Genomic DNA, 14397 nt, shown 5'->3' on the forward strand with positions numbered 1-14397 from the left:
AACTTCGTGTAGTGCACCCAGGAAGCAGCAGCTGATGGCCCAAGTCCTTGGACCCCTGCCACTCATGCAGAAGACCTTGATAGATTCCTAACTCCTGACTTTTGCCTGGTCTAACTTCAGCAGCTGTGGGCATCTGGGTCTCCTCTGTGTCACTCTTCCTTTCAAACAGATTTAAAAAAAATAAACATTGAAAATACAAAGAACGTGTGTATCTCTCTCTGAAATGTGGGCCTCTTGGCTAATTTAAAGGGTTATGTGGGGGAAAAACATGAATGTAATCTTAAGAGTCAACTTCTATTTGCAGGTATGTATCACAAAATTTCCATTTACTTTACCTTCCAAAGTCAGTTCCTGATTCTTTTTAAAGCATACTCACATTTTCTTTGGTGAACCCAGTCTTTTTGCCATTATTGGACTCCAGATTTTATTTAGAATTGACTGTGCTAGGTTTGAGCAGTGTCTATGTGACCCTGTCCTCGATTCAGCTCCATGATCTCTTTGCATGTTAGAATGTTCAGGACTCAGTGTGGGCCATAATTCAGGTCAATAAAAGCCAGCAAAGGACTAAAACTTCTTTTTTAAACTTGCCATTTGTTCTTTTTACATCAGACAGAGCTTGAAAGTAAAACAGAATACAGACATGAAAAGAAATTGTATCTTAGAAACCTCATTTGGTAGCCTTTTAAGAAGGCTTGCAGTTGAGCCAATTAGTGCCCATTTGTGTTTTACTTGTAAGATACAATGCTCTAAATCATAAAATTATTAAATGTACTATGATTGTCTCCTGTCTACACAAAGGCTGAGAATCTTGTGGGGTCCATAGGAAGTTGACTCATATTGATGATCCCACTTGCTGAATTCTTGGAGACACAATGTTTCATATGAGAGGTTCTTTGCTAGATCTTGGAATGCTTACAAAGACTTTACCAGGTGATTCCCTCCAATCCAAAAGTACAAAATCCAGATTCTATGTTACAGACCAAGAAGCTTAAGGTTTTGGCACATTTTTACAGTTTTGGACTAGGGATACCCAGCCTCTTTGATGAGCTCCCTAGACACAGGGTAGAATAAGTGATAAAATAGAGAGAGAAAGTAACAATGTGAACAATCCATTATTTACATGAAGATTATGGAGCTGGACTACTGGGCTATTTACATACATCTTAACAATGACCACAGGCAAGTCTGTTCTCCAAGTGTTTCACTTCCCCTATCTAGAGAAGGAGAGCCTAACACTGCAGGTTGTCGAATTGGATAGCACATTAGTTTAAAGGAAGGCAACACCTCTATATGATGCTTTCTATATCCTATCTTTTAGAAAATGTATTGTTCTTATTGTCACAGAATGACAACACTTACAAGTTTGGATTAAATAACCCCCGAGAATAGCATCAACTACAATCAGGCATAGACACCTTATATGAACTGGATGACCTTTCATATATAACTTTTTAAAATTCAATAAGATCAATGCATATCAGCTGGAATTTTCTGTCATTTTAAGAGTAGCCCCTACTGGAAGTCCTAAAATGAAATATATATGAAAGATGAGCAACAGGCAATGAAAAGGTCACACGAATTGAAAACTACTCATGAATTGATCAGGATGAGAAGAGGGAAATAAAGTGATGTCTCAAAGGAACCATTCCAACTGTAACTTAATCCTAAAGTCGAAGAGTCAGAAGGAGAAAAGAAAACATCATTCAAGTGCTCAGAATCGAATTAAGAGCGGGAAATAGCAGTTGTAGAGTAGAGAAAGGCAAATGCATGGAGGAAAGCCAAGTATTTAACATTTTAGTATAGTGACGATTACTGCGGCTGCAAATTACCTGAATTTCCCTACAGGGAATCATGTTCTCTTTTAAAGAAAAGAGGCATAATATAACCAAACTCATTACAATTACACTTGCAAGTAACATTACTTCCATGAGTAAATGCATGTTCAAAAGGGAGTGAAAAGAGTCTGCCGATGGCTCATAAAAATATGATTTGGAAAACAAAATACATGTCTGTGTGAGTTATATTTCATGAACTCTATAAAGAACAGCTTCCCTCTAATTTTAATCTCCAGATAACTAGTTGGGAAAGGGCACTTTTCTCGCTATAATTTCAGACAGCAAGAGCTTATTTTAAAGCACTCAGCCGGATACTCCATTGAATCGCTTCCCGGCCTTTTGGCTAAGATCAAGTGAAGATACTCCATTGTGTCATCTGTTAAATAGTCCTAAAAAATGTGGACTTCCTTGAGTTCTTTGATCAGCATGCATAATGATTTGAATGCTGAATGGCCTGAATTATTTCGGGGATCTTTTGTAAGAGGCTGGCATTTTGATGAAGTGGGTTAAACCAGTGCTTCAAAGCTGGCATTCCCTATCAGAATGCTGATTCAAGTCTCAACTGCTCTGCCTCTGTTCCAACTCCCTGCTAATACACGTGACAAAGCAGTGGGAGATGGCACAAGTGACTGGACCCCTGTCATCTACATAGGAGACCCAGTTGGAGTTCTGGGTCCTGGCCTCAGCCTGGTCCAGTCACCACCATTGCAGCTGTTTGGGGAATAAATTAGCAGAGGGAAGATCTATCTCTCCTCCTCCTCCTACCTCACACTCCCAGTTCACCATCGCTCTACCTTTCAAATAAACAAACAACAAAAAAGAGACTTTTAAAATTTAGGTTTTTGATGTGGACATCAGGCATTGCAAATAACCAAATAACAATCAGTTACACTGATTAACTGGCACCAGTTAAATCAAACCATGTTTGTCCTGACCCAGGAGATCCTTCCTCTAGTCTCTGCTGCTAGAATCATGAACCCCTTCTTCCTCATTTGCCTTGGATATTATACAGCATCTCCTCCAGAACAGCTCAACTCATGGAGATTCTCAAGAGTTTCCACACCTTAGTGCAATCTTGGGAATTACTTTAATGATATCAAAGTACATTTAAATGATGATTTGGCTTACCTAACTTGAATAATATTTGGGGACTGTATATCCTGAAGTCTCCCTTGGTTTGCTGGTTCCATACACCATAATCTCAGCAGCTCTGAGTTCCACTTAGCTAAGCCAAGCTTTTCCCCTCGACAAGCTGACATCACTACTATTTCATTAGTTTTCAAGAAGTCCGTTTGGTATCTCATATGAACTTGACATCAAAACATACAAATAAAGGTGCCTTTGCATTACAAATCCCCATGTAATAATTTTTGATTATTATTGCTATAGGCTAATTGGCATTTTAAATTCTGTATTTTATGTGAAATTTCAACCCATTCTCTCCAATATCCTAGTGATAAAAGTCGTCTGAAGAAGCAGTTCCTAGATGAACTATTTTTTTTTTTTTTGGCCAACTCTGTAACTACAAATCGACATTAAAACTACTTACTACAAGATCATCACTAATGGAAACAGCCTGCTCCCATGATTCTAGAAATAAGATTTTAATAAATGTTTTTCTATAGAAAACAGGATTGCATTCGACTGAAGCCATTTTTTTTTTCCAGGGCAGAGCTTTTTTCTTCCCCCTCTCAGAGCAAGAGGAGGAGCTGAGTTTTGATGCAGTGGTTGTGTCACAGTTTTTCAAAGCTGCCTCTGCTCCACATTCAGCTTCCTGCTCACATGCACCCTGGAAGGCAGCAGTAATGGCCCTTCCACAGATGTGGCAGACCCCAACTGGCTTCCATTTGGTTGACCCCAGTTGTTTGACATTTGGAGAATGAATCCAGTTGGTGGAAGACACCTTTCTGTCTCTGTTGCCCTCCAATGCAAGGAAAGTGAAAATTAAAACAATTTTAAAAGCTTTTAAATACAAAAGGGAGTCTGGTATCAGGTGCCAGCAAAATCTAATGTTACTCAAATGCATAACGATGAGGTGGAAGACCTTGCTAAGACCAGGCATTGGGTAGACCTATTAGGGTAAAATGGACTTAATGATTGTCTGGGTACAGGGCCTTGGGATATCCATATTCCACAGCAAATTATTTTTCTTCAAATATTATTGTTCAGAAAGCATTGGCTACATTTTTGGCATTAATACTGTTAGGTAGATATTTAAAAAGGCTATGATTTTATTTTATTCACTTACTTTTCTTTTTTGGCAAGTAGTAAGGCACAAAATTAGTTTTTCAAACTTGGGAAAAATAAAAATCGTTGTATCTGCTTTAGGGTATGCTTTGAGGACAGCGTCCTAATGTAAGTTATTGTTCCTATCCGTTTTAATTAAAGAAATATCACTAATATTCCCCTATTGGCAGAGACCAAGACTGGCTTCAATAGTTTGTAATACATACAGGCAAGCGAGTCTCCATGCATGGAAACGATCTATGCTTAATTCAATGTTTTGTTCCCCACATCTTGAAGTTCTTAACGATTTTTCAACAAGGAAAGCTGACTTTTCATTTGGAGTTGAGCCCTGCAAATTATGTAGATGGTGCTGCTGAAATTTAGATGCATTCAATTGTAGGATTTTTTGATCTCCAATCAAAATTAAACATAATCACTTAGACACTGTAGTTTACTATTCAATATGTATTCGTTCAGTGGATACTTTTGAATACAGTAATGAAAATGGCAAACAGAAAGCTGACATCTCTGAACTTAAAACAACTCTACCTACTAGCTGGAAACAGAGATCAGAGGAAAAAAGATATTATAAGAAAAATATGTGAACAAAGATGTGGTGGAAGTACATGGCAGAATTCAGAGATTTTTATATTGACAGTCAAACTGAGTTGTCTCTCTGTTTTACAAAAGTCCTATATAAGAGATAAGTTTCAACAAAAGATTATTTGTGCCTTTATTGCTGCAACTGTACTGCTGGGAGTTATGTGATTTAGCACGCAATGTTTTCATTAACTTCTATGATGATAGGAAATGAAGGCAAATTGTTCTCTTTGCTAATTCAATGCCGGTGAATCCTTTTGTTTAAGTGAAATGCAATGATGGCCAACTTTTAATTAACTATTTTGCAAACAATTTCCCCAGATTTAAGAGATACAGAGACCCTTATCATACCTACTGCTAAAAAAGACATGATTAATTCAGTTCTTTTTTCCCTCTCAGGGCCCTGCTAAATCCGTCAATTCTTTCACCTTCTCCTCAGCTCCTAAGCTTACCACATTAGGACCATGGATGATGTCCTGGAATACCAGAAGGAAAAAATGCCATAACCCACATTCATATAGTTCCATATAGGATGCTGGATGTGTTCAGTAAGAAAAGATATGAAAAGTCTTTTATTGACAAGCTGCCATGCACTGTTTGCATTAGCGAATATGAGAAGACTACGGCTGCTACTCCTTTGTCCCCATGGTATTCAGCTCAGTGAGATAGTAGAAAATGCTTCAGTTTACTTAAAGCATTGATAACACCTCTAAATAATTAACTGAGGACTTCCTGTCTTCAATTACTTAATGCTTTTTTTTTAACATCTTGAGAGGATTATAAGCAATTTATGGATTTCGCATGATGAGTGCATTCGCCACTATTCCCACAAAGCATTTACAGGATCATGTTTCTAAAGCTTTGAGGTAATTAAAAATAAGCATGGAGACAATGGGGCTGAAGCAAGGTGCTGGCTCTCCCTTCTGTCATTTCTGAGGGCCTAGATTTCCAGGCTCCAGGATGCCTAGTGCTACAGCTTCAGTAGTGTTCTGTTGCTTAGAGAATGCCAAGGTTTTAGAAAGGTGGGGGATTCAGCAGCTGTTTGGTCAAACAGTCAAGAGAGAATGTGAAATAAATTTGATTGTCTTAGTGCTTTCCATGAGCTCAATATTCATTTACATCATAAAACATATCTACAAAATTTGGTCAGCTAATCATGGAACCAAATTTTCTGTTGCAGATAAAATGCATAGCAGTATTTATATATCTATATCTATATCTATATCTATATCTATATCTATATCTATCTATCTATCTATCTATCTATCTATATCTAAATCTCAGGTTTTGGATGACTGTCTGACACCACTCACGCCCTATAGGAATTGTAGGTAGAAATCTCAGTGCTTGATAAAGCTTTCCTCATTGAAGAAAGCAACCCCTCTCTATATCTGTATTACTTCAGGGAAATACTTGCAATATCGTATATATGATAGATTTATTTGAAAAGCAGAGTAGCATGGGTACACACACACACAGACACTCTTATATCTGCTGGTTCACACCCCAAATAGTCTCAATGACTGGAGTTGGGCCCATCCAAAATCCGGAGCTTATGGGTCTCCAACTTAGGTGCAGGGGTCCAAGCATTTTGGCCATCATCTGCTGATTTTCCAGGTTCTTTCCCAAGGAACTGGATTGGAAGTGGAGCAGGACTCCAACCAGCATACACATGGGATATTGGTGCCATTGACAATGGCCTTACCTACTAAGTCACAGCACAGGTTCAACTGTATCTTTTTAAAACAAAACGAAGAAATGGATCAAATGGCTTCTAAATGCTTTTTGCATTTTATAATTTTGTAAAAGTCATAATTACGTGAGATCTTTTAAAATATATATTCTAACAAAAGAATATTCCTGATATTAGAAATATTCTTTGACATGAATATATTGATTAAATGACAATGAAAAGAAGAACTGTTACAGTGAAGGCATTTAAAAATATTTGCAATCAATCATTTTACAATTAACAACACTATCATTACTGTTGTTTGCACATTAGAACTGAATCTGATTTGGTGGTATACAGATGTTGGTTTCTAAAAAATGCAAATCGAGATAGCTGGCCAACACAATTCAAAGCTAATACTCATAAACTGACAGCTACTGTAAGGGGAAGACAGTTTGTCAGTTTTGTATCTGAATTTATTAGGAAGCTTTTACCGGTACAAAGTTTAATGTACCTTAACTTGTATTTTAAAAATCAGTGCTTATCAGGGCCAACATTATGGCATAATGGGGAAAGCCTCTGCCTTGACATTGGCATTCATTGTGGTTGCTTGTTCAACTACTTTGTACTCAGCTCCTTGCTAATACATATGAGAAGGGACAAGATGATCCATATGCTTTGGGCTCCCCCTCCCATGTGGAAGACCAGATGAAGTTCCTGGCTCCTGCCTTTGGCTGGCCTTGCCTTGGCTGTTTCAGCCATTTAACGAATGAGTCTGTAGATGGCACACCCCCACCCTTCCCCCACCCCATCCTATTCTGTAACTCTTTCAAATAAATAAATAGGTAAATGAATTATATATTAAAAACCCTATAATTAACATTCCATTCTCTCTATTCCAAATGTTTCTGTTGATTGCCACTATAATCTTTGCAGAGTTCTGTTGTCATTTCAACTATACTGTATTTCAGTTATAACTTTATTTAATATTTATTACTAAGGACACTCTGGGAGCAGAAATCTTATTTGCCAGCCTTAATGTAGTATTCTGAACACAGCAAGTAGGAACATTCCCATTTGGAATGAAACAGTTTTCTGATTTCTAGATGTTTTGGCAACCTTGAGTAGGTTTCTTCTATGTCTTTCAAGGGTGGCTATAAATTATTTCTCCCTTAATCAATGCGATGAGAATCCAACAAGTCACAATGCAAAGGACTCTTTCAAATGGTACAACACTGTACACAGGCATGGTTTCATGATGTGAAATAACATTATTTCAATGACTTGGGGTGATTTTCACATCAAGTGAAATAATACATAAGGAACTTGTATTATTAAAGAACTTGATTTAAAAAAAAGCACTTGATCATTTGAATTGCAGAGGGCTTACAGCAACCCTGTTGCTACTGACGTCACTCAAGGTGCTGCTCCACCAACACACAGATGTTAAGCAGTGTCCGCAGGCTTGTCACTCTTTTGGAAAGATTCTGTCAATGACAGCTCACTCTGTGATATGAACTTACAGTGTTGAAGAGTGTGACATGATTAACTTATTTTCCTGTCTATGTAGTCTTGCTCAACTGGAAAAACTGGGCATTGCTGTCCCAGGTCTTTCTGATATTTATGTGTTATAAATGTCTTCTGCAAGGTTTGATATCCAATGGAAGAAGCTCCTCCCCTGTAGAGATCTTGGGAGGAAGTGGCTCATAATCAGGATAAACAGTGAAAGTTTGTAAAATCTTGACATGATCTCAGAATTAAAGTTTGTTCAACTATTGTGATGGTAGTATCAAATAATGAATTGAATTACTTAAGTATTTTAAAGTATTTTATGTGAAACAGGAATAATCTATAATTATTGCTTCCCCTGGCATTTGTGATGAAAATCATATATTAAATACAACTATTCTCAAAAGATTCATTTGGTTCCTCTTGATGACTTGATGCCTATTCTGGCAGCTAGAAGTATAGCTTTAAACAAAGCAGACAAGGTCTGTATTCCTTTGGAGACCACAATTGAGTGTGTTTTTTTGGGGTGGGGGGCATTAAGACAAAGGTCAAACAATTAAATCTCAGGCAGTGAGAAGTCTGTGGCAAAAATAAAACAAGGTGATGAAACAATAGCTTACAGAAGAACTCTAATCTGGTTAAATCAGAAAATGCAACTGTTTTAAACAAAAACATCTTATTTATTATGAGATCCACATTGGCAATTAGCTCCCACTATGCAATTGCACCATGTTATTATCATAGTATTAGAACTGATTATAATAGTGTTTAGGCAAACAATACAAATATCACAATTACTATTAATTACTATTAATAGTCACAACAGAGAGTCCATAGGCAGCCAATTGCCAATGAGGTATTTTCGTTGTTTTTGTATTAATTACCTACTTTATAGACAAATATTAGCTTCTGGCTCATTTTTCCCTGCCTTTCAGTACATTCTTGGCTATCCTAGTCCCATTATCTGTGAGTATATCCTTGGGGAATGGAAATGCATCTTACTGTTCATTTAGAAAAAAAAAAGTTAATACTGATGCAAAAAATCCCACACATAATGCATATCAAAGCCAAATATAAATTATTTCTGAAGTTATCTGCTGTTGTGGCTTATTGCTGCCAGTGTGGGCTCTTCTATTAGCAGGGATAAGTGGGACCTGACCATATGTCAAGAGAACACGTCCTTTGGAAGTGACCTAATACATCATACACGCGCCCCTGGGAGGCTCTGCCCCCCTAACCACAGTGACAGACTCCTCCAGTAGGTTTTCCTTTTTTTCACCTGTGACCGTATGTTGCCTCCTGTCAGTGGTGTCAGTGAGGATGAGACCTTGCCCAACCTGCCTGAGCTGGTATTCTTTAATGACGCCATTTGGTTTCTCAGGGACACTCCAGCTTAGATGCAGAGCCTCTGCACTTGGCGCTGTGATTCTGGGTGGCAGGATGCTCTCTGGAACTCCTTGGGTAGTAGCTGCAACTACCTGAAAGTACAGGAATTAAACAGCAATTTATTGTAATAGTACACTAGGTATCCTGATCAATGAGAATGTCACTTTTGTTTTAAAATGTTGTTGTCTGGCCTGGCATATCATTAGCTGGGGCTTGGAGAAGCAGTCCCTTTTATTTTTTTCCCTCCCATCCTATTTAAACAATGAAATCTGACCTTGAATATATTACATAAGTCTCAGACTACCATTTATCACAACAGGTTCAACAACAATTTTGACGGCAGAGTGCAGCCCTCAGTTTAAACAAGTAAAAGCTGGCTGGCAGACTGTCTTACTAGAGAACTCTTGATAACTCCCTTCCATATGGCCCATCAGTGTCTTTGCATTTTAACAGCCTAATTTTGTACATTTTAAGCGCCACTAAATATGGAGCAAAATCCACATCTGAACTAGCTTGCATATAATGTGCTTTGAACAGTATAAACGGGTGGACTTTGCTATATTCCTCCTGTGACACTTGGAATGACTTTATAGTTTCCTGCCAGTGTTCTAGAAAAAGAACCAAGGTAGAAGAAAAAAATGACCCATCAATCCATTATTTAATCAATATTATCACAATATGGCTTTGCACAAAAGCTTGGATGTACTTCCTGTTTTAACAAAAATAAGTCTGATTTTACATTTATTTTTTTAAGATCATATTTATTTTCATTGGAAAGTCAAATACACACAGAGGAAAATCTGCTAAATGCTGATTCACTCCCCAAGTGTCTGCAATGGCTGGAGCTGAGTCAATCCGAAGCCAGGAGCCCAGAGCCTCTTCTGGGTCTTCCATGCAGGTCCCAAGGCTTTGGGCTGTCCTTGATTGCTTTTCCAGGCCACAGCAGGGAACTGATTGGGAAAAAGGCCACTGGAGCATGAACCGGCTCTCATACGGGATCCTGTCATGTGCAATGCAAGGACTTTAGCCACTGAAGTACCGTGTGGGGTCCTGATTTTATTTAACCAAATATTTTGGTATTTGGTAGTCACAAGCTGTCAATGTGTAAAGAATAAAAGTGTTACAGGATCATTCAGAATATAACTTTTGGTTGGCCCAGTTGGCTGCCGTCTGTGCAAATCAAGGCAGGCTTACAGATGTTTCCAGGGTGTGTTGGTCAAAAAGTTGCACACATGTTCTGTGGCTGATCAACTTCCATGAGTGTTTGATTTGGATGGCTCTTCCACAGAGTGTAAGGCTGCTCTCCCAAAGTTTGAACCACATCAAAAGAAGCAGAGTTTTTTCCTGAGTATTTCCCCAGGACCTCCTCTGATGACTCTGATTTCCGTGAAAACACTCCTTCTTCATTTCCCTCTTTAATCACACGATTGTTTATTCCAGTCTCCTTGTTGGGCTCCTGTTTCTTCTTCATCCTTGAGGATTTGCCAATACTTGTCATCTGTGGAAGTAAGTTTCTGTCTGGCTCTGTAGTTTCCTTTGATTGTAATACTTGACTTCATTTGCTTCAAATGCTCATCTAGATCTCATGTGTAAGCTCTAGATCTCTCTCAATCCAATTTCTGGGACTAGATGTTTTCATACACATCAGACAGCCAAGAAATATCTGCTTCTATCACTCTGCCATCAGTCCTTTTTAAATTTAGTATATATTTGTAAAAATAGTTCCTGTACAAATTTTTTTTTTGTTTTACTTATTTGAAAAAAAAAGGAGGGGGGAGGGATGGAAGGAGAGAAGGAAGAAAAAAGAGAAGGAGAGAGGAAGAGAGAGAGAGAGAGAGTTACATTCACTGGTTCAAATCCCTGTAATAGCTGGCGCTGAGTTAGGCCTCCTCTTGGAGCTAACAGGTCCTGCACATGAGAGACAAGGACTTGACTACTGAAGCCAGCACTTGCTGCCTCACATTGGCAGAAAGCTGAAATTGGAAGATCTGGAACTTGAAGTCAGATACGAGCTGTGCTCCAAGGTACATCCTAACTATTGGGCAAAACACTTAACGTCTGATATTCTTTTCATATTTTCTCCTCTCTCCGCCCCCATTTTTTACTCACTCAGAGTGGTACTACTATCCAAAAATTTTCTCAAACTACATATTTTTAAAGAATCAATTCAGAAGCCTTTCTTTCTCTTCTTCTACCTACAGATCACTAGTAAGTTCTCTAGATATTGTCTCCTGATATCAATTGTTCTTCTGTGATATTCCATATTCTGCTCCCTCGTGTTAGAGTTCATGTCTTCATTATTTCCTGCCAAAGCTGTTCAGTAGCCTTAGAACCACTGATTTTCTGGCCTTTTGACCCTTTCTGTTCATGAAGCAGTAGGCTATTTTTTGTTGAAATGGCATTTAAAAACAAACTATCTTGGGCAAAGGATGGTTTGGGATTTATGTGGATTTAGAAAAAGATGATCTGCTTAGTCTTTTCTCCGATGCTATGACAAAACACCCGAGACTGGGTAATTTATAAAGAAACAAAAAAGATTTGTTCTGGCTCAAGGTTCCAGAGGCAGAAAAGTCACAATCGGACAGCTGCAGTAGGTCGGAGCCTTATGCTGCTTCAATTCACAACAGAAAGCGGAAGGGCACTGCATGTGAGAGAAGCAAAATACATGTGCAGCCATACTTTATACCAACTCAATCTCCTGATAACAAACCCAGTCTTCTGAGAGTTAGAAGTCATTCATTCATTTGAGACAGCATTATTCCCTTCAAAACTAAACACCTTGTCATGGCCATGCCACCTGTAAAATGGGGATCAAACTTCTATATGCATTCTGGCGGGGACACATCATACCCAAATCATGACACCTACGCAGGAAAAAAAAAAAGTTGGTGGAGAGAGAAAGTGAAGGAAGACATTACTTTAGTTCAAGATCTTATTTGCTTTTCATTCATACATTTTCCTGATAGTGACCTTTCCTGCATGGCCAAGTGGTAATACCCAATAGAGGTGACACATAAACACCCAACTTAACACCATTTGAGGGGTACACTGTTTTCTATTACTGGAAAAATCACTCACAACCTGTACACTCATTGACTTTCATACCAAACCCCTTCTACTGTTGAGGCAAGCTCCCATTACCTGGCTACTGGTGGCACAGCCAGCAACTGTGCAAGCTTTCAGCTGGTACGAATATTCCTGAAAGGGATGGATCCCCTTGGTATCAGAAAAGCTTAGTGATGTTCCCCGAAAGTGTTCGATTCCATTTCGTAGAAGAGTGTAGTAAATAACAGGACCTAAAATAAACAGGACACAAAAAAGCTGTAGTTCAACATCCCATCTAACTCTTAACTATTTGCAAACAATTTACATACCTCTGTTTTGATTTGCTGTTGTACAGACTTGCTCAAGCAGTTCCTAAATTTTTCTATGATGGGAAAGACAGACCCCTGACATGGATGATCAGTCAAATGTGCTTATTTTTCTTTATTTTCAAACAGACTTACTGTCAATATTAAAGATATTTTGCTTTCCCTGAATATACTTTGCTTATTTGAAAAACAGTCCACCTGTAAACTCACATTCAACAAACTTATTTATCTATTTAGGAAAAAAAAGTGCATCAGGGCTACAGCACGAAGTGTGAGATCAGTTAGAACATAACTGAATTTCTTAATTAGCCATACTCTCTAGCAGTTTAGACACATGCCAATTCAATGGTGATCATGCTCATTTCAATTCTTTTATGAATATATGAGTTTAAGTTTTTATTTTTTAAGTAGCTTCATACCATTTGATTGTAGAGGCTCCTTCCAACTTAAGACAATGGCATGTTCAGGACTGCCCACTGTACTCCACCGAGGAGGATTCAGTCCTTGGGGAACATCTTCTGCTGTGCTGGCTCTGACAGCTTTGCTGAATCCTCGCCCATAGCTGTTCCAAGCGGAGACCCGGTATTCATACATTGTGTAGGGCTCAAGATTCACATCTGTGGAGACAGAAAGAAGACAGTAAAGCGTTTGTTGCTTTAATCTTTCTACCATCGCATGAAGGAGGAATATAGACCTTGAAACATTTAGAAGTAAATGAATAATGTTTTAATCTTTAGATGAATCTTTAATGCTCTAATCTCTAGATAATTAGATGTTAATGCTTTGACAAATTCATGATCTCTTCTGCTTGAGGAAGGCTTTCCGACATTCTTTTATTATGTTATTGTTATAAATATTATTTTTCACTATTTTGTTACTATTAAGTCATGAAAATATTATTTGAATTACAATGTAATTTTTACGAGACACTTGAATTTAAATGTAGCATAGCATAATTTCATATTAGTGAAGAAAAATACATGAATGTCCAAATACCTATTTTTTTTTTATTTAGTCTTCCACCAAAACCCAACCTACCAACCAAGTTTAAATAACAAGATCAAACAGCTGAGTTTTTCAGACTGGCAAATATTGTATTACATAATGGCCCATGTGATTCAACTGTGGCCCCAATATCTTGGTTCCATTTTAAGCTTTGGTAATATGAGATATACATGCTACAAATTTCTGCCTTTTCCCAATTGCTTGCAAGTTCATTTTAAAATTTAAATTTATTTGAAATTCAGTTTTCCATTTAACTTTAATTTTTTTTAGGGCTTATGAATTTGCTTATTCTGTGTAGTGGCCTCAGGCTCTCACACTGAGGATGCAAAAAGCAGGTCCTACTCTGTGGTTGCCCAACCACTTGCTCTACCTCCGTGGGATGTGGAGTTAATTCAATCTGTCCACTGGGGTTGTTTGAGCTATATTTTCTTTCTAGGCACCTCCTTACAATGCACCGTGCTAATTCATAGAATTAGAAAGGAAATAATCACAAAAGTTTATGTAGCAGAACCTCATAATCTGCAAATTGTCCATGTTGAAGTCCTTCTAAGTTCCTTTTGTCTGTGCTAGATAGACAGGCATTATAGGATATTGATGCTGCTCTCTATCATAGCACATACAAGCACACCAACTTACTGCATTATAATGTAATTACGTAGTACTATGGTTTGTACTTTGGCTTGGTGTCTCTCAAAGGTGCCTAACACTTGATTGCCAAGGTAATGCTATGGGGAGTCAAAATCTTTGGGACTTACTGGGAGGTTCTTCTGTCACCGGAAGCATGTCCTGGGGG

The 14397-nt window shown here is 38.1% G+C and overlaps 1 protein-coding gene across 1 annotated transcript in view; it reads right to left on the reverse strand.

The window, feature by feature from the left end:
* Nucleotides 1-14397, reverse strand: part of USH2A (usherin) — a 617249-nt gene that overhangs the window by 123556 nt on the left and 479296 nt on the right. The window contains exons 52-54 of the mRNA XM_040985311.1: nucleotides 13019-13216; nucleotides 12370-12524; nucleotides 9122-9320 (exon numbers count right to left, since the gene is read on the reverse strand). Coding sequence (XP_040841245.1) covers nucleotides 9122-9320; nucleotides 12370-12524; nucleotides 13019-13216 — 552 coding nt within the window. The remainder of the gene's footprint in view (nucleotides 1-9121; nucleotides 9321-12369; nucleotides 12525-13018; nucleotides 13217-14397) is intronic.

The sequence above is a fragment of the Ochotona curzoniae genome, unplaced genomic scaffold, assembly GCF_017591425.1.
Source record: "Ochotona curzoniae isolate NIBS_2020 unplaced genomic scaffold, NIBS_Ocur_1.0 contig_430, whole genome shotgun sequence".
NCBI classification, from domain to species: Eukaryota; Metazoa; Chordata; class Mammalia; order Lagomorpha; family Ochotonidae; genus Ochotona; species Ochotona curzoniae.